This window comes from Balaenoptera physalus, assembly GCF_965194825.1.
Source record: "Balaenoptera physalus genome assembly, chromosome: 12".
Classification (NCBI taxonomy): Eukaryota; Metazoa; Chordata; class Mammalia; order Artiodactyla; family Balaenopteridae; genus Balaenoptera; species Balaenoptera physalus.
Genome location: NC_138897.1, coordinates 68,040,851 through 68,061,386, shown reverse-complemented (window position 1 = coordinate 68,061,386; position 20,536 = coordinate 68,040,851). Strand labels below are relative to the sequence as shown.

The window sequence follows — 20,536 nt, the reverse complement described above, 5'->3', positions numbered from 1 at the left end:
GAGGGGACAGTGGGCACTTCACCTCCTACCTGTAACATTCCATTTCTCTTATTTAAAAAGGGAGGGGGTTCCCTCCTCCTGACCAGAGAGCAAGCCTGCTTTAGGGCAGCCTCTCCTCCTTACTTCCCTGAGAGGGACACTGCCTACTAGAGACCTCTCCTGGGAGCTGCTGGAATCCAAGCAGTGTACGGCCTTGACTCTGCTGGGAATCTACTCATACTGGCTGTTATTAAACATTTTGTTATAGTCCACCTGAAAGCTCAGTCAATGCTGTAAGGATGGGATTTATAAACCTGCATTTACAAACCTGTTAATTTTTAAGTGCCCCTTTCTATATGTTTCTATTTCGGTCCTATATTTTCCACTACTATTTAATCTACTTGAAACCAAAGGGCTCTCCATTTCTGTGGGAGTTTATACTGCTCTCAGCTCTGTCTGATCTCCAGTGCCCAGGGTTTCTTCGGTGTGTGAACAATGGAGGAAAACTTGACTCAAAAGCTTTCGTGCCCCGGCAAAGGAAACAACATGAAACAAAAAGACAACCTACGGAATGGGAGAAAATTTTGCAAACGATGCAACTGATTAATTTCTAAAATATACAAACAGCTCATACAGCTCATACAGCTCAATAACAACAACAACAAAAAAAACCCAATCAAAAAATGGGCAGAAGACCTAAATAGACATTTCTCCAAAGAAGACATACAGATGGCCAATAGGCACATGAAAAGATGCTCAACATTGTTAATCATTAGAGAAATGTAAATCAAGACTACAATGAGGTACCACCTCACACCAGTCAGAGCGGCCATCATTAAAAAGTCTACAAATAACAAATGCTGGAGAGGGTGTGGAGAAAAGGGAACCCTCTTACACTGTTTGTGCAAATGTAAATTGGTGCAGCCACTATGGAAAACAGTAGGGATGTTCCTCAAAAAACTAAAAATAGAGTTACCATATGATCCTGCAATCCCATTCCTGGGCATATATCAGAGAAAACTATAATTCTAAAAGATACATGCACCCCAATGTTCACTGCAGCACTATTTACAATAGCCAAGATATGGAAGCAACCTAAATGTCCATCTAAAGATGAACGGATAAAGAAGATGTGGTATACGTACACGACGGAATACTATTCAGCTATACAAAAGAATGAAGTAATGTCATTTGCAGCAACATGGATGGACCTGGAGATTATCATACAAAGTGAAGTAAAAGTCAAGCAAAGACAAATATCATATGATATTGCTTATATGTGGAATCTAATAAAAAAATGATACAAATGAACTTATTTACAAAACAGAAATAGACTCACAGACATAGAAAACAAACTTATGATTACCAAACGGGGAAGGTAGGGAATTAAATTAGGAGTTGGGAATTAAAATATACACACTGCTATATACAAAATACATAACCAACAAGGACCTGTGTATAGCACAGGGAACTATACTCAGTATCTTGTAATAACCTATAATGGAAAAGAATCTAAAAAAGAGTATATATATATATATATATATCTGAATCACTTTGCAGTACACCTAAAACAAATACAACATTGTTGGACTTCCCTGGTGGTCCAGTGGTTGAGACTCCATGCTTCTACTGCAGGGGCGCACTTTGCGCCCTGGTCAGGGAACTAAGATCCCACATGTCTGTGGTGCGGCAGGGGGTGGGGGGGACTAATACAACCTTGTAAATCAACTGTATTTCAATAAAAAAGATTTTTTAGCGTCTTTGTGCCTGATTATTTTTGGCCTTTCAAGAGTAAGTTTATTAATTTCCAATCAAATATTCAACAAACATATAAAAAGAAAACAAGTACAGAAAGAAAAAGGTGTGTAATCCTCAGAGGAAAAAAATCAGGGATTTCAAGGGACTAAGCAAGGGGAAAACTCCACGGTAAGCTCAGCTAGAAAGCCAGGCTTCCAAATCTGTACCGTCCTGCAGATGTGATGCTGCCACACAGCATCATGTCACCCGCCCTGGCAGCCACGTGACCTCCCCACAGCTGTCTTCCACATTTGTCAATTCTCATCATGGCGCTTAGCGTTTAAGTTCAAAAATCAATGGGAGGAGATCTGTGCCCAGTCCACAGGAGCTCAGGGGTTGACGAGAATTCCTCTGGTGGACAGTCACCCTCATTTCAAAGGACATCTGCTCCCCAGGATATTCCTTGGTCCCTCTCTGAGCACCTACTACGTGCCAGGGACACAAAATGAATGAAGTGAGGGTTGAAGCAAGTATGCACACTACCACACGGATGAACCTCAACAATCATGCTAAGTGAAAGCAGCCAGACACAGAAGACGGTTTGGTGTATGATTGCAATTATGTGAAGTGTCCAGAAAAGGCAAATCCATAGAAACAGGAAGCAGATACTGATCTGGCTGGGGAGAGGAGTGGAGAGTGACTGCAGATGGGCATGAGGGGTCTTTGCAGGATGAGGAAATGTTCTAAAACTGGACTACGGAGATGTTGTACAACTATGTAAATTTACTAAAAGTCGTTGAATTGTATGATTTAAATGGGTGAATATTATCAATAGTGACTTTTCACAGCTGACAATTCACTTCTACTTGTCGACCAACATTTCCTGAATTTGTAGGGCAGTCCTGGCCTGAGCTGCACAGCCTGGTCATCCACCATCTGCAGGAACTTAACCTGTCCCCTCTGCATCCAGATAGTGCCCGCCATGCCCCATCTTTGGGAGAACTGAGAAAATCGCTGGAGTCAGTCTGGGAATGGAACCCCAGATGAGATTTTTCTACAGGCTGCAGGCTGTACAAAAATCAACACTAAAATTGGATCCCATCAAGTCTAAAGATTTCATTAAAATAATTTTGGAGGTTTTTAACCCACTGATAAATTTTCATTATAATTTTACATGAAAAGGCCAAAGGATGACAATTCTATTTCATGCAGTATTTTTTTAATTAAAAAACGAAATGCTGTTCTAAGTGGCATCAAGGAATTTAAATATCTTAGTTCCTTTAAAAAATATGAAAGCATGAGCTCAGAGTGTCACAGATAAAGTGACAAGAGAAAATACCGCCTAGGTCACGAGGGCACTTTTAATCAGCTGGAGGCTTTCCGTGCCCACAGTGCATTCAGGGCCAAAGCCCCCACGTGCCCACGCCGGCTCCCTCTGGAGGCCGTGATCAGCCACTCGGCGGGTCCCGCCCCCGCCCCTTGTGACAGCCCCGCGCGAGGTGAGGCCAGGCCAGCGGGGGCGAAGACGCGGTCCCCCCACCCCGGGCCCTTTCAGGTCACTGCCCGCAGCGCGGCCCAACGAGGGACAGAGCCCGCCCTCCCGGAGGCCGCGGCCCAGGCCCAGGCCAGTCTGGACCCACTGCGGCCGCAGCCGGCTCACCCGAACACATGCTCCGAGCTCCAGACCCTCATCGCCGCCCACACAGAGCGCGTCCCGGGGTGCTACAGGCCCGGGGAAGCTCCAGGGCCGGGATGCTCCGCTCCGCGGGGGGCGGGGCGTGTGGACGCGGTGTGCCAGGCATTTGGGGAGTGGGTGGGTCGGGACTCGGCGGGGCGCCCGCCCATCACGAGAGCGGTGGCACCACGGCTGCGCGGAGGGACTGGCAGTAGCCGTGCCTGAGGCAGACACCGACTACGCAGCGGGGCGGGGGCGGGGGCGGGGGCGGGGGCGGGGGGCGGGGCGAGGCCCCCCGGAGCCACTGCGGGGATGGGGGCGGGGCTCATTCCTACTGGTCAGGTGGTCCAAATTTTCCCAAAGCTCCTTCCAGCCATGCTGGTTCCCACTGTTGGGAAGCATAAGAACAGTGTGTGTGTTCCACCAGCCCAACAAGTCTCTCCGCAGAGTGGGGCGGGGAAGGAAGCAGCAGGTGTGGAAAGGCCTTAAACCAGAACGTGAGGCCCCTCGCAGGCAGTCCGCTGCGGGGTTCGAAGACCCCACGAAATCCAACCCTTTATGTAGCCAGGCAGGTGCGACCCTAGAGACCCGGATATCAAGTGAGCGGACTGACAGCACCGCTTGTCAGAGCTCATCCTAAATTAACCCGGCAACTGGAGTGGCCACTTGGGTTCGCTACTCGTCTTTGTCCAAAGGAGAAATATATTTCTCATTCCCATAGAAGGTAGGGTTGCAGCCTGAAGCCAGGTGCTCCCTGTAAGTTAGGCTAATGTTTCAAAAGGATGGCTCCCATGTCCCTGAGAAAAAACATTCCTGGGTTCTTCAACTGGCCAAAGGCCTACTTAGCCTTTAAAAATATTCACATAGGACTTCGCTGGTGGCGCAGTGGTTAAGAATCCGCCTGCCAACTCAGGGGACATGGGTTCGAGCCCTGGTCCAGGAAGATCCCACATGCCGCAGAGCAATTAAGCCCGTGCGCCACAACTACTGATCCTGCACTCTAGAGCCTGCAAGCCACAACTACTGAGCCTATGCGCCACAACTACTGAAGCCCGCACGCTCTAGAGCCCACAAACCACAACTACTGACCTCCCGTGCCACAACTACTGAAACCCGCGCACCTAGAGCCCGTGCTCCGCAACAAGAGAAGCCACTGCGATGAGAAGCACAGGCACCGCAACGAAGAGTAGCCCCCGCTCGCCGCAACTAGAGAAAGCCCGCGCGCAGCAACGAGGACCCAATGCAGCCAAAAAAGTTTTTTTTAATTAAAAATAAATAAAAACATTTACCTAGATCTCAAAAAGACAACTTAGAAGTGTTTTAGAGTAGATGCTTTAAGAAAGGGTAAAGGAGAGACCCTTTCCCTTTTGCACTCAGGAAAAATCATTTTTACTCTAGATTTGTATTTACCCTGCACTACCACAAATACAGTTCAAATGCAGAGGAGCGAGATGCTAGTTTGAGAAGAGAGTGACCCTCTGCAGAAAGAGCTGGGGTGTAAGGGCAGCACCCAGCGCAACACCCACAGCGAGCGGTCATCCCGAGCCTACCTGTGCGATGAGTCAGTGAAGTGGGGAGAGAGCAGAAGCAGCCCAAAGACCTGGGCTAGGACCCTGGCCCCACCATCTCCACGCTCCACACACTCCACCTTTGCCACCTGCGCTCTAACCTCACGGCGATCTTCCCATGTCAGCGCTGCTGCCCATTTTATTAGCGAGCAGACTGGGGTTTGAGGAGGTGTAAAAGTGCACCGAGTGATCACACTCTGAGGGCAGAGCTGAGATGAATCCCCCACAGCCATGCTGCAGTGACTGGCCATTGTGGCCAGCTATGGAACACGCCCTGTGCTGGGCTCTGAGCTCAGTGCTGTAATTCTGGCTTTAAAAAGCATCATCATTGGACTTCCCTAGTGGCACAGTGGTTAAGAATCTGCCTGCCAACACAGGGGACACAGGTTCGAGCCCTGGTCCGGGAAGATCCCACATGCCACGGAGCAACTAAGCCAGTGCACCACAACTACTGAGCCTGAGCTCTAGAGCCCGCGAGCCACAACTACTGAGCCTGCGTGCCACAACTACTGAAGCCCTAGTGCCTATGGCCTGTGCTGCGCAACAAGAGAAGCCACCGCAATAAGAAGCCCGTGCACTGCAATGAAAAGTAGCCCCTGCTCACCGCAACTAGAGAAAAGCCCGCGCGCAGCAACGAAGACCCAATGCAGCCATAAATAAATAAATAGATAAATAAATAAATAAATTGCCATCTCTCAAACCACTGGAAAAAAAGTTTAAAAAAAAAAAAAGCATCATCATTTACAATCAGCATTTTCCACAAACACGATTGAGCATGAGGCTGAAGAAATTGGGCCAATGGTGACAGAAGACATTGCAGTGAGAGTTTGTGGGGAAACCAAGACCCTAACCAGGAAACATCTCTGTAGAGACACTACTTAGTGGTGGAGCTGGGGCCTGAGGGCAGGAGCACAGTGAGTGAGGGTGGCCTCCAGGCTCACTGTGACCTGCACCCGCCTCGCCTTCAAAGCCATCTCACACACAGCTGTTGGGTCCCAGCGGCCAAGCTTGGCTCAGGTGTCAGCACCTCTGTGGTTCCATCACTACTTGTACGTACTTGCATCCGAGACTTACCACCACGTGTTATGACCATCAGGAACTAGGTTATCATTATCCTTGTTACTTCCAGAGTCAGAAACCCAATAGGCACACAATAAATCAATGCCTGTTGAACACAGATGAACGTCACACCCGGCTTCAAGTCTATACTGCTACCTCCATTTTTGGTCAAAGACCACGGTTTCACTCTGTTCCACCAAGTCTGGTCCAGGAGCAGCAGAGCTGCCCAGGAGCCTGTTAGAAGTGGAGACCCCTGGCCCCACCACACAGCATCTTGGGAGCTGTGCCCCACTTCACATCTAAACCTTTCAAAGCAGGAGTCCGCATCTGCTCTTCCTGCTCCTTTACTGCTATGTATTCCACCGCAGGCTGGAACGGGCTCCCGGAACCTCTCGTTAGTCATCAGTAACCATCGCACTTCCAGTCCAATGGGTGCTGTTCTGTCCCCCTCCCCTGGGCCTCTGTGCTGCATGAGAAGTACTGGGCTTTCTCTCCTGGGACCTCTGCTCCGTCTGCATCCTCTGCACTGGTCCTTCCCAGGACACACGCCTCTTCCCTCTGTTCTTCTCCCTCTACACCTGCTCCCTGAGTGATTCACTGAGTGTCCTGGTTTCCACTAAGTCCCCGGCCTGCCTCTCCATCTCATTCCTACCCATCTGTCCAGTTGCCCACGGGGCGTTCTCTAGGTCCTACTTCAAACGCAGCATGGCCACGAATCTCCCACTTAAACCGACTCCTCCGCTAGGATGCACTGCCCAGGTCCCTGGCATCACCCAGGCATCCCAAGCTAGACCTGGACCCCTACATCCAAACAAACATCGAGTCCTTTGGGATTTACCTCTTCTAGATTGTTTTAATCCCTTACTTCTTCCGCATTCTTTAAGAGCCAATACGATTTAATAGTTGTAGCTGAAGGCATGGGTTTGAAGAGGAACAAACCTGGGTTCCAGTCCTGGCTCCCATGCTGCAAATTGCTAACCTCTCCAAATGTCAGTATCATCATCCTTGACATGGGAACGCTACTAGTAAAAAAAAACAAAAAGTCCTTTGGGACTTGTGGGAATTAATGAGAACAGAGTACATGACCGTGGTTAGTATTGCTGTCACCATCCCTGCTGACTGCTGACATGGCTCCGTCCAGCATCACCCTCTCCGGGTTCCTGCACAGCTCCCTAGCTGGCCCCTCAGAGCGGTGTCCCATCACCCTGCCACACCCCCTCCAGCGCTCTGTTTGGCCGTGCCCTGGGGTGCTCCTCGGCCCCCTCGCCCTCCTGCGGCTGCTCCTGATACCTCCATCGTTACTCTCAGCACACTGTTTTATAATTACTGCACCAGTTTGTGTTTCTGTCTCTCCCACCAGATTATGCTTATTAAGGAAGCAGGTGTCTAGGCTCGACCTCTCTCTTAGCTTTTGAATTGTTACCTCTGGGGTGAGGCCCAGGAACAGGCATTGTTAATGAGCAGCTGAGGCAATCACAGCGCTCTGGAGTTTGGAAAGGCGTCCTGCACTAGACTGAGCTCTGGGATGGGACCAGGCCTGGCTCATTTCTGTGTGCCCACGCTCGGTCCCGGTATCTGGCAAACAGTGAGCTCCGGATAAGTGCCTGTTCAGTGAGTCAAGGATGACTCCAAGGGCATCATGAACCTGGGAGCAGGTTGGCCAGGGTGGGTGGGGCTCCATCTGTTGTCACCACTGCAGAGACACCTGGTCGAGTTTAGGAAATCCTAGTGCCTTCGTGGGTCACCTGTTGGGTAAATTGAGAGGTTTTTCAACCGGTGGTCCTAGTCTTTTTTGTTAATCTATTCACATTTTATATATTGAGATTCGGTGTCAAAATTTCACTTTTACAAGAGTCTGCTGCTAAAAATAAATAAGTTTGAAAACTGCTGTACCAGAATAGCTTTTTAATTTAGAGAGAAAATCAATCTCCCAGCATTGTTCTCTTCAAATCTCCCAGGAGTTTTGAAGAACTTTTGGAGCCGTTCCTTTCCCACTGTCATGGATATTCTTCATTAGGCTGTGATGTTTAATTGATCCTGAAATACAATGATCATGAAGATCTGACTTACAGGGATTCCTCAACCCTCCATGCAGTTAGAACAAGAGGGCAGAAGGGCAGGATTCCAGCCGGCACCATCAACATCTAGATCTTCCAAGATCCTATGTAGGAATATTATTGGTATCCAGAGACAAGTTCTCTAACCAGAGTCAGAACTATCCTGAACCTCAACACAGCCAAGATATTCTCATGTTTTATTAAAACAGTATATGCCTGTGAGCTTTTACTTTCTATGGTATATGTTTCTATGTAATTAATTCCTCTTCCCAACCCTTAAATACAATTCCTGAAGTAAGTCTCTACAATAAGTAGTCTAACTTTTGCTCCTTATTTCTGCTTCTGGGCACTTTAATTCTATCCAATTCCCATTATGCCTCTGGCATTGCAAAGATGGCTTATGACCAAGGGGTCTGGTGTCCAAAACAATCATCAGTTTTCTCTCGAGAAGATACAACTAGGAAAAATCTAGGAACTTTATGATTTTTGTGCACTACTGTGACCAACAGTTTTAGAAAAATGTTTGATCACTACCAAGTAAAGTGGTGACTAGGAATATTCTAAATGTTCTGCTATTGTCATTCATGAAACTTGCATTGTTAGGGTTTGATGTTGTAATTCACTCTCTTACTTGTTTTCATGTAGGAGATATTAATATTGTGTCTTTAGATTCCTTTACTTGAGGCACATTACCAGGAACAGCAGCACAAGTCATGACCACAGGCGGAAAATATCACATCAGCTTCACCTTATAGAAAATAATTAGCATTGTTATAGATGAACAACAGTAACATCATTTAGGAGGAAGAAAAATCCAGACCAGCCTGTGATACTTAAAAGTTTTCTGAAGGCACAATGCGCGGTTGTCTTTAATAGACTAATAGATTAATAGACCTCTCCTGCCACCTGGTGGACAAATTGTGCAGCACAGCTTCGTGTGCGCCGTCTCAGGGTCCTAGCCCCCAAACACATGTAACTTATTTATTTTTTGTAATAATGTTTACCAAGCAATTTCTCTGCTGGGATATCATCCTCTGAATATATGTTGGCACGTGTGTGTGTGTGTGTGTATATATATATACATCAGTAATAATGTTCATTGTAGCATCTGAGATACAAATAAATTGGAAGCAGTCTAACTGACCCTTGGTTAGAAACTGTTATACTTTTCCCATAGAATACCAGAAAGCGTATTAAAGAACTGGGTGGAAGTATATGCTATTAACATACAAAAGTATATGTTAATCAGAAAAGCAAAGTGTATAAACTACAATTTCATTCACATGAAAATATACTTTATATGCTTGTAAATACATGTAAACTGTATGGACACATACACAGCACACCAAAAAAAACTCTAAGAAAATTACCTTTAAGCAGTGAGAATGAGAGATTGACTTTCACTCCCTATTTTGTATCGTCAACTTTGCTGAATTTATTTATTAGTTCTAGTAACTTTTAATGGATTGTTTATGATTTTCTATAATTAGGATCCATGTCATGTGTTCTTCCTTTCCAATATGGATGCCTAATATTTCTTTTTCTTGTCTAATTGATCTGGCTAGAACTTCCAGTACAATGTTAAATAGTAGTGGTGAGGGCTTCCCTGGGGGCGTAGTGGTTAAGAATCTGCCTGCCAATGCAGGAGACACGGGTTCAAGCCCTGGTCCGAGAAGATCTCACATGCCACGGAGCAACTAAGCCTGTGTGCCACAACTACTGAACCTGCGCTCTAGAGCCCACAAGCCACAACTACTGAGCCCGCGTGCCACAACTACCAAAGCCTGTGCGCCTAGAGCCCATGCTCCGCAACAAGAAGCCCGTGCACCTCAATGAAGAGTAGCCCCTGCTCACTGCAACTAGAGAAAAGCCCGCACGAAGACCCAACGCAGCCATAAATAAATAAATAAATAAATTTATAAAGAAAAAAATAGTAGTGGTGAAAGTGGGCATCCTTGTCTTGTTCGTGATCTTAGAGGGAAAGATTTCAGTCTTTCACCATTGAGTAAGAAGTTAGCTGTGGGTTTTTCACAAGTATCCTTTATTATGTTGAGAAAGTTAACTTCCCTAGTATTCCAAGTGTTTTCTCTAATGAAATGGTGTTGGATTTTGTCAAATTCCTTTTCTGTATCAATTGAGATGATCATGTGATTTTTTGTTTTGTTTTGTTTTTATATGTGAATGTTCATAGCAGCTTTATTCATATTTTCCCAAAATTGGAAACAAAATGTTCATTAACAGGAGAATAGCGAAACAAATTGTGGTACATTCATACAGTAGAATACTACTCAGCAATAAAAAGAAATACATGGTTCAACCTCTCAAAACTTTATACTAATGAAAGCATTAAGTGATTCAATTTAGTTTCAGAGCTGGGGGGGAGGGAAACCCTAGTCTATGGTGAAAAAATATGGATAGTAGTTAAACTACCAACTAAAGTAGGGGTAGTGCTTTGTTGCTTAGGTAGGGGTATAAGGGAACCTTCCTTTGTCCTGATATGACTGTGGGCTAAAAGTATCCATTTTCAAAACTGTAGTTAAGATTTGTGTATTTCAATTTTATAAATCTTACCTAATAAGAGGTGTGTATAGTGGACAGATGAATGTACCAAAGCAGAATTGAGGACTATCGAAGCTAGGGCGTGAAGGTTCAAGGTACAATTTTTTTTAATATACTTCCAAGTAAGATGTTTAATTACAAATCTGGACGTATTTTTATGGGCTCCTAGCTCACATATCCAACAGCACATTGGACATCTCTTGACACTGCCAATGGTTTTCTTCCAATCTTAGTCACATAACAGATCTCTATGACCCTGCCTCAATTTCATCCTAGGTTTCTGGTTTGAACAACTCAGGAAAATGCTAGATTGCAAGAAGCAGTCTGAAAAGGGTTCAGTTTGGGCTAAGAATTGACACTTGTCATCTTGTAAAGGACTAATAAAGTAGCCCCTAAGGAGCAAACATAAGTGGGAAGAAACTAGAAAAGTAAAACAAACTGATGGTGAACAACAGTGGACATGCTTGCAGTGAACTCAGAAAGTCTCTGAAGGTAGGAATGGGTGGATAGAATCCAAAGGACCAATACTTCTTCCATTATGACAAAAAGGGTATATGAGAATGTCAAGTTTGAAGGTGGGTACCCAGGAAATGGTGAGTTATCTGGCTAGGACAATAAAAGCCTTTTATCTTTCATAGTGTGCTATCACATTTACCATATTTTTCAGATTATGTCCCTGAATCTGATTAACACCAAGTGTCTGCCAAACTCAGTTACCTGTTCATGTAAAAGAATCTGGTGCTGTAGGCATTGCACACATATGTAACAACCTGCTTTTCTACGATCAACCCTTTTTAACTCAGATGATGAGATACGTACCTGCATGGCACCATGATCAAAAGCTTATAACTCTGTTCTAGTTAATAGAAATAACCATGAGTTAGACTCTGCCCCCACCCCACCATCAAGAGCCTATTTCTTAATAAATGTTAGACTATTCCACCTTCAAACTTTTCACTTTTCTAGCTCCAAATTCTAGCATTCTTATTCTTACTACTTACACCCTCTCTACTCTTTGATATCCTGGTATATAGCCCGGATGATTTCCTTTGAGCTTCAGGTATGAAGCCACTAACAAAAAAATGTTTAAATCTGTTCTCCCAGGAGCTTAGAGATCTTATCTTTATGACAACTCCCATAAATCTTAAAAAATGATCATTAAATATTGATTTACTCAATTAATTATAAAAACTTTAGATGTCTAGTATTTGGTCATGTATGTTATTTAAAAAAATACATCAACAGAAAACTTTCTGAATGTCACTAGACAACGAATTAACCAAACCTTTACTGAAGCTTAAATTGTGGTACAGAAATACATTTCAACTGATTTAAGTCCCACACCATGAAGAGAGAAATTATGGCACCAAAATTTTCCCTCTTCTATCATATATATGAGGATTAATTTAGATTACTATTCAATCTATAGTTTTCATTTTTCTAGGCTTTGTTCCATACAAATTTGTGCAGTTTCTCAACATTAAATGGAAACCTTAAATCGATGGGGCTGGGGAGGTCGGGGGGATCAGACCTCAAGCCAATAAATGTTCATCAAATCTACTGGGACACTGTTCAAGAACAAAATCCACTTTGAGCATTGGTCCTCATAATAGCACCAAAACATTAGGTACTGTGTGCTAATTACAGAATCGGACTGATCCATTGACTGAAAGCTTCTTCAATGAAGCTCTGAAACAACAACATGTTTAAAAGTCAAAAGTGTTCCAACCACTTGATTTCAAACCAAGTAGAATTTATGTTTAGAAACACTAAAAAAAAGTGTTTCATTTATAAATACGGAAGGAACAAAAACATCACTGCATCAATCCAGAAAGAATCAAAAATTGTTTGAGAACAAGAAGAAATACAAAATTGAGTCAACTTTGCTCTTTTCTCAGCTGCTTAAATAAATGTCCATACTAGCAAATACAGCTAAAAGATGCCAACTCTTTTAAGCCTGTATTTCTAGTCATTTCCCATTGACCATTTTGGAATTTTGTATGTTATGTTTTATGGATAGCACTCTGATTCACTGTGTAGTATGTCTGAATAACCTGAACAGTTCTCATTCATCACTTGATGTTACTCCATGGTGAAAGAAATACCAGTAAGAGGAACCGTCAGAACACTATCACATGCATCACAAAGTCACAGAACTTTTTAAGTCACAAGATGGCAAAGACATCGATTCTGCCTTGAACCAAAGATTATGGCATATCATTAATAGAAATTAGTGGAAATGGCTATGAAAGTAAAGTTGAGGTGAATCATCTGAGCTGACTTGACTTGTTGAATCCAACACAACCTTTATCTTAAATCTCCTTGCTAACAAATTTAGTGATAATTTTTTTATACTACTACTTAGCAAGTTAATAAAGACATGGTACCCATGAGAAGCTAATCTCATTTAATGGCGGGCACAGAATGGCATACAGTTTCCATACAGTTCTGCCAATATTCCCTAGTATCAATCTACACCTTCTTTGCTAATCAACACCAGCTTATTCCAAAAGAGCTCATGGTAACGAAGAATGCCAAACTCCCTTGACCTTAAAAGAAAATTAAGCCCAGGGTCCATCCCCCCGTTCCCCCTCTGGAGTATAAGGTTAGTGTAAACCCACAGTGTAACAGCATATTGCTTTACGGAGGGGGTGAGGTTGGGAGGGAGACAGCATGGTGAGGAATGAATCAATTAAAGTCACACAAGTATAGGAAGCAGAGAGATAGTAATACACAAAATGGATAACTGCAGTCATTTTCGTAAAGGACTCGACTCGTGGAAGAAGAACTTTGACTGGTGCTGCAAAAACATCTGTATGAAGTAGAAACTGGTTTCAATAACATTAGTAGAGAATATGTTCTAGAAAGTGGAGGTAACTGGATGCAAAATCCTGGTAGCAATTTAATAGAACAGTCCCAGATGGCTAGGCTGAGGCCAACACCTAATGAGGACGAAAGCCTTGTCTGTGCGGAATTTTGGATGATACCTGGAGAAATATTACACTGTGCATAAACCAAATTGAGTTGTTTCCACAAGTGTTGTAAAGTTTCATATAGTAAAAGGTTTTTTCTACATGCACTTCAATTTCACAGCAAGAGTGGCATAGGATACCTAAACACAGAAGAGAGCATTCATGCAAGATATCTAACTCCTTGATATAATAATGCATACAATTCAAAATGATTACACTATCATTACATCTAGGGCTTTCTGCAACTACAAGGTGGTGGTTATGGAAAGCATGGCCCTTGGTATCAATATCTAAAAAGCAGCCACCACCTTCTTCTATGTGTGTTCTCTTTTTCGTTTTTTCTTCATTTTTCTTAATCAACTCTGCTGTTGTTGCTGCTTCTTAGCAAAACTGGTAAAAACAAAATTGTAATCATTGAACATAGCGCTCTGGCAATCAAGACGTTTAAAACCTTCAATATTCTGGGGCGAAGAAAGCACTGTGTGACATTTAGAACTCTGATTTACAAACAGTGTGGTCACAAATTTTCCTGGCTTGAAGACTTCCACAACTTTCCTGATCAGGTCATCATAGGAGGTCTGACTTAAGTTTGTTTCAAAGCTAACATAAGAAAATTCTGGTTCTGGAGTGATGTGAATAGTCCAATAAGTTCCATCCTATTTCATTCCATTCACTGAATGCCCACAAGGATTGAACGGTGTGGCATCAATGACAGAACCTGGTATCAGGTCACGAATTCCACTCTCACGAGTGACATCCTTTGCAGTAACACCATCTTTCATGTAGAATTGGTCCATAATTGCTGGGTCAAGCTCACTCATCAGAATTTCCAGGGTTTGAGCTGGCTGATCGATTACCCGACTCTCTGGGAAATCCAAAATACACAAGTACCAACAATCAGAATTCATGCGTCCCATACAATATGCTGCTCCATTTGGGAAAATTGCATTAAGAAACTCTATTTCTTCCTGGAAATTCCGGTGTGGGTACCCTTGGTGAGAAGGCTCCATGAAATTCTTACAAGAATAAAAGAAGCTTTGAATTGAGTCAAACCCACTGTAATCCCTAGCAAGTTTCAACAGGGGAACCAGTGCTTTCAGCAAGAGGGTGGTACCACATGTCTTCAAAATGAAACGTCTCTTGGAGACAAACATGCTACTCTCACTGAGTACATAAGCTTCCTGCTTGTCAGTTTTTGTCACACTTATGATTGAACACTGCACATCCTTCAAAAGTATGTCCCACTCGGATCTTGGGATGGTGCAAAGATCCCCAGATCCTTGGTTTGCGTCGGGTTGCTGCCTGGAGAACCACACCTCCAGCAGCTTCTCGGTCCCTTCGAAAAAATGTGCAGCTTCCATCACCGTGAGACTAGCGAACAACCAACAACCACAGAAAATCAACTAAATTAAATCTCTTCTCCCACCGCTGCCGCCGCCGCTGTGGATTGTTCCAGCTGTGTTACTAAAGTTCAGGTTCCTTTTTTGCTATAATTTTATATTAACTTTTTTTAAAAAAAGGGTTAATAAAATTTTCCCGGCTTTTTTTTTTTTGTAAGAGAAAGTTGAACGTGAGTTTGTTGGAAATAGAGGCAGATACAGCTCAGTCTCTTGTAGTCTGCTGTTTCCCCGTTAGAGAGAGTAGAGAGAGCGCTAGCTAATGTCACCGGCCATACTGTGGGACCGATCATGTGATTTTTAAAAAAATCATTCTATTAATGTGATGTATTACATTGATTGATTTTCTTATGTTGAACCAACCTGACATTCTGAGGTAAATCCCACTTGGTCATGATGTATAATCCTTCAAATATGATGTTGGCTTTGGTTTGCTAGTATTTTGTTGAAGATTTTTGCATGTATATTCATAAGGGATACTGCATTATCTCCAAATACAGTCACATTGGAAGTTGGGGTTTCAAATATGAATGTTGGGGGCAATCTACAGATTTAATGCGATCCCTATCAAATCACCCATGACATTTTTCACAGAACTAGAACAAATAATCCTAAAATTTATATGGACCCATAAAAGACCCAGAATTGCTAAAGCAATCCTGAAGAAAAAGCACAAAGCAGGAGGCATAACCCTCCCAGACTTCAGAAAATACTACAAAGCTACAGTTATCGAAACATAGAGGTACTGGCACAAAAAGAGACACATGGATCAATGGAACAGAACAGAGAGCCCAGAAATAAACCCACACACCTACAATCAATAAATCTTCAAAAAAGGAGGCAAGAATATAAAAAGGGGAAAAAGACAGTCTCTTCAGCAAGTGGTGTTGGGAAAGTTGGACAGCTGCATATAAAGCAATGAAGTTAGAACACACCCTCACACCATGCACAAAAATAAACTCAAAATGGCTTAAAGACTTAAACATAAGATATGACACCATGAAACTCCTAGAAAAGATCATAGGCAAAACATTCTCTGACATAAATTGTACCAATATTTTCTTAGGTAAGTCTCCCAAGGCAATAGAAATAAAAACAAAAATAAACAAATGGGACCTAATCAACCTTACAAGCTTCCACACATCAAAGGAAACCATAAACAAAATGAAAAGACAACCTACAAAATGGGAGAAAATATTTGCAAATGATGCAACCGACAAGGGATTGATTTCGAAAACATACAAACAGCTCATACAATTCAACAACAATAAAAAACAAACAACTCAATAGATAAAAGGGCAGAAGACCTAAATAGACATTTCTGCAAAGAAGACATACAGATGGCCAATAGGCACATGAAAAGATGCTCAATATCACTAATCATTAGAGAAATGCAAATCAAAACCATAATGAGGTACCACCTCACACCAGTCAGAATGGCCATCATTAAAAAGTCTACAAACAGGGCTTCCCTGGTGGCTCAGTGGTTAAGAATCCGCCTGCCAGTGCAGGGGACACAGGTTCGAGCCCTGGTCTGGGAAGATCCCACATGCCATGGAGCAACTAAGCCTGTGAGCCACAACTACTGAGCCTGCACTCTAGAGCCCGCGAGCCACAGCTAGTGAGCCTGCGCACCACAACTGATGAAGCCCGCATGCCTAGAGCCCATGCTCCGCAACAAGAGAAGCCACCACAATGAGAAGCCTATGCACCGCAACAAAGAGTAGCCCCCGCTCGCCACAACTAGAGAAAGCCTGCGCGCAGCAACAAAGACACAGCCAAAAAATAAAAATAAATTTATTTAAAAAAAGAAAAAAGGTCTACAAACAATAAATGCTGGAGAGGGTGGGGAGAAAAGGGGACTCTCTTACACTGCTGGTGGTAACGTAAATTGGTGCAGCCACTATGGAAAACAGTAGGGAGGTTCCTCAAAAAAACTAAAAACAGAGTTGCCATATGATCCAGCAATCCCACTCCTGGGCATATACTCATTCAAAACTATAATTCTAAAAGATACATGCAGGGACTTCTCTGGTGGTCCAGTGGTTAAGAATCAGCACTTCCATTGCAGGGGCACAGGTTCAATCCCTGGTTGGGGAACTAAGATCCTGCATGCCGCACGGCACAGCCAAAAAAAAAAAATTAAATTAAAATTAAAGATACGTGCACCCCTATGTTCATAGCAGTGTTATTTACAATAGTCAAGACATGGAAACATAGAGAAATGCAAATCAAGACCACAATGAGGTATCACCTCACATCGGTCAGAATGGCCATCATCAAAAAATCTACAAACAATAAATGCTGGAGAGGGTGTGGAGAAAAGGGAACCCTCCTGCACTGTTGGTGGGAATGTAAACTGATACAGTCACTATGGAGAACAGTATGGAGGTTCCTTAAAAAACTAAAAATAGAACTACCATATGACCCAGCAATCCCACTACTGGGCATATACCCTGAAAAAACCATAATTCAAAAAGATACATGTACTGCAATTTTCATTGCAGCACTATATACAATAGCCAGGCCATGGAACCAACCTAAATGTCCATCGACAGATAAATGGATAAAGAAGATGTGACATATATATACAATGGAATATTACTCAGCCATAAAAAGCAATGAAATTGAGCTATTTGTAATGAGGTGGATAACCTAGAGTCTGTCATACAGAGTGAAGTAAGTCAGAAAGAGAAAAATACCGTATGCTAACACACACATATGGAATCTGAAAAAATGGTAATGATGAACCTAGTGGCAGGGCAGGAATAAAGACGCAGACGTAGAGAACAGACTTGAGGTCACAGGGCGGGAAGCGGAAGCTGGGACGAAGTGAGAGAGTAGCACTAACATATATACACTACCAAATGTAAAATGGATGGCTAGTGGGAAGCTGCTGCATAGCACAGGGAGATCAGCTCGGTGCTTTGTCACCACTTAGAGGGGTGGGATAGGGAGGGCGTGAGGGAGGCTCAAGAGGGAGGGGACATGGGGATAAATGTATACATATAACTGATTCACTTTGTTGTACAGCAGCAACTAACACAACATTGTAAAGCAGTTATACTCCAATAAAGATATTTTTAAAAATAAAATAAATAAATATTTTTAAAAATTTATTTTAAAAAATAAAATAAATAAATAAATAAAAATAAAAACATAGTATCATATCACACACACACACAAAAACCTAAATGTCCATTGACAGATGAATGGATAAAGAAGATGCGATATATATATATATATATATATATATATATATATATATATATATATAAAAAATATGATATCACTTATATGTAGAATCTAAAATATGATACAGGGACTTCCCTGGTGGTGCAGTGGTCAAGAATTCGCCTGCAGGGGACACAGGTTCGAGCCCTGGTCCCGGAAGATCCCACGTGCCGCAGAGCAACTAAGCCTGTGCACCACAACTACTAAGCCTGCGCTCTTTTCTTTGTCCAGCCTTAACCAGTGCTGCAACCGCTTACGCCCATTCTTGGAGAACCCTAGCTGATTCACTGAAGAACTCCAGGGACTAACTTTCTCCTTCGACCTCACTTAGAAGGACCTGAATGTTGCCATTTCCCACTGCTGCACCCCTGAGGAAAAGACCTACATTTGGGCAGAGGCTCAAGCATATGCTGATGGACTACACGCTGCCCCACCCAATCATTATCCTGTGGGCATGATGGCAGTGCCGCTGATTGATCCCAATTGGGAGTATCAGCCAGGCTAAACTGGTATCCCTAAAAAAGACCACATGATCCTTTGCCTCACTGAAGGGATGAAACTATACATAATTAAACCTGTCATTTATGATAAGGTTAAAGAGATCACTCAAGGTCAGGACAAAAATCCAGCCCTATTTCAGGCCAGGCGGGTAGATGCCCTCTAAAAGTATATGACTGTTGACCCAAACACTTTTGAGGGACGCATTGTACTTGCAACCCATTTCATTAGCTTGTCAGCCCCCAACATCTGTCAAAAGCTTGCCATGGGGCCCCCAAACCCCTTGCAACCTTCTTATTGATATGGCCTTCAGTGTCTTTAACAACAGAGACCAGGCTGAGGAGGAAAGGAAGGAACAGCGTGACTTAAGGGACCATTAGCAAGCCAAGCTTCTGGCAGCCATCATGGCAGGACCTAACTCACCTCCTGGTCACCCCAAAGGCACTCCCAGAAGACCTCCGCCAGGTAAAGGAGCCTGTTTTAACTGTGGGAGCCCCAAACACTGGAGCAAGGAATGCCCAGAAAACAGGTCCCAGCCTCTACCCAAGACACCATGCCCACTCTGTAAGAAGATGGGCCACTGGAGAAGGGAATGCCCTCAGCTCCAAAGGGAGTGGGGAAATTCCCCCTTGCCAGTCATGGCAGTGGTTGATTGATGGGACCTGGGACCTCCCAAGAAGAAAGTCATTATCACATGGGAGGAACCACAGGTGACCACTGACATGGCAGGTTGTCCAGTTTCTACTAGACATAGGAGCCACTTACTCAGTCCTGACTTCTCATGCTAGGCCCCTTGCCCCCAAAACCTGCTCTATTGTTGGGGGAGAAGGAAGGCCAAAATGAAAACATTTCACCACCCCTCTAACTTGCACCTGGGGAAAGACTCTTATAACTCACAAGTTTTTGGTCATGCCTGAACGCCCCAGCCCATTATTAGGAAGAGATTTCATTCTTCCAAATCTTTCTCTCCCTGAGTAAGTGACTCTTACTGTCCCTGAAAACCAAAACGAAGACCTATTTTTGGCTAGACTATGCATTATACAAGACATGGACAGTCCAGCTCAAAATATTTCCCCAGAAATTAAAGAACTCATACATCCACAGGTCTGGGACCAGGAAATCTAATGACAGGCAAAGATTGCCACTCCTGTGAAAATCACCTTAAAGGAGGCTAATAACTTCCCTTCCAAGCATTAATACCCCACAAAGCCAGAGGCTTGATGAGGCCTCCAATCCCTGATCTCAAAATTCATCAAATATGGGCTTTTGTTACCATGCCAATCTCCTTGTAATACTCCAATCCTACATGTTCTCAAACCAAATGGGGAATATACAATGATCCAAGATCTTCGAATCATAAAAGGAGCTGTCGCGAGCCACAACTACTCAGCCTGCGAGCCACAACTACTAAAGCCCGTGTGCCACAACTACTGAAGCCCACATGCCTAGAGATTGTGTTCCACAACAAAGAGAAGCCACCACAAAGAGAAGCCCACGCACCACAATGAAGAGTAGCCCCCGCTCGCCGCAACTTGAGAAAGCCCGCACACAGCAATGAAGACCCAATGCAGCCAAAAACAAAATAAATAAATTTTTAAAAATAATACATTTTAAAAATAAATAAATAAAAATAAAAAATAAAAATTCCCTACAAACAAAAGTCGAGGACCAGATGGTTTCACAGGTGAATTCTACCAAACATACAAAGAACAACTTACACAGATCCTTCTCAAACTCTTCCAAAAACTGAACAGAAAGGAACACTCCCAAAGACATTCTATGAAGCCACCATCACCCTGAT

General features: G+C 43.4%; 1 protein-coding gene and 1 pseudogene across 38 annotated transcripts in view; both read right to left on the bottom strand.

Annotated features, from left to right (window-relative positions):
* PRELID3A (PRELI domain containing 3A) overlaps positions 1 to 20,536 on the bottom strand; it is a 108,861-nt gene that overhangs the window by 78,711 nt on the left and 9,614 nt on the right. For 12 of the 37 annotated variants that reach the window (XR_014251785.1, XR_014251786.1, XM_082417072.1 and 9 more), the window contains exon 1: positions 3,377 to 3,519. The exons of 3 other annotated variants lie outside the window; for them this stretch is intronic. Coding sequence is in view for 28 of the 34 variants with exons in the window: in XM_082417072.1 (XP_082273198.1) it covers positions 3,377 to 3,408 (32 nt within the window). In the remaining 6 variants the exon portion in view is untranslated. Of the gene's footprint in view, positions 1 to 3,376; positions 3,523 to 20,536 lie in introns of those variants that run through there. 22 more of the 37 variants (XM_082417086.1, XM_082417069.1, XM_082417077.1 and 19 more) reach the window with 6 other exon arrangements.
* LOC309639645 (S-adenosylmethionine decarboxylase proenzyme pseudogene) lies at positions 13,680 to 18,090 on the bottom strand (annotated as a pseudogene). The gene has a single exon. The product of its transcript is annotated as an S-adenosylmethionine decarboxylase proenzyme pseudogene (transcript).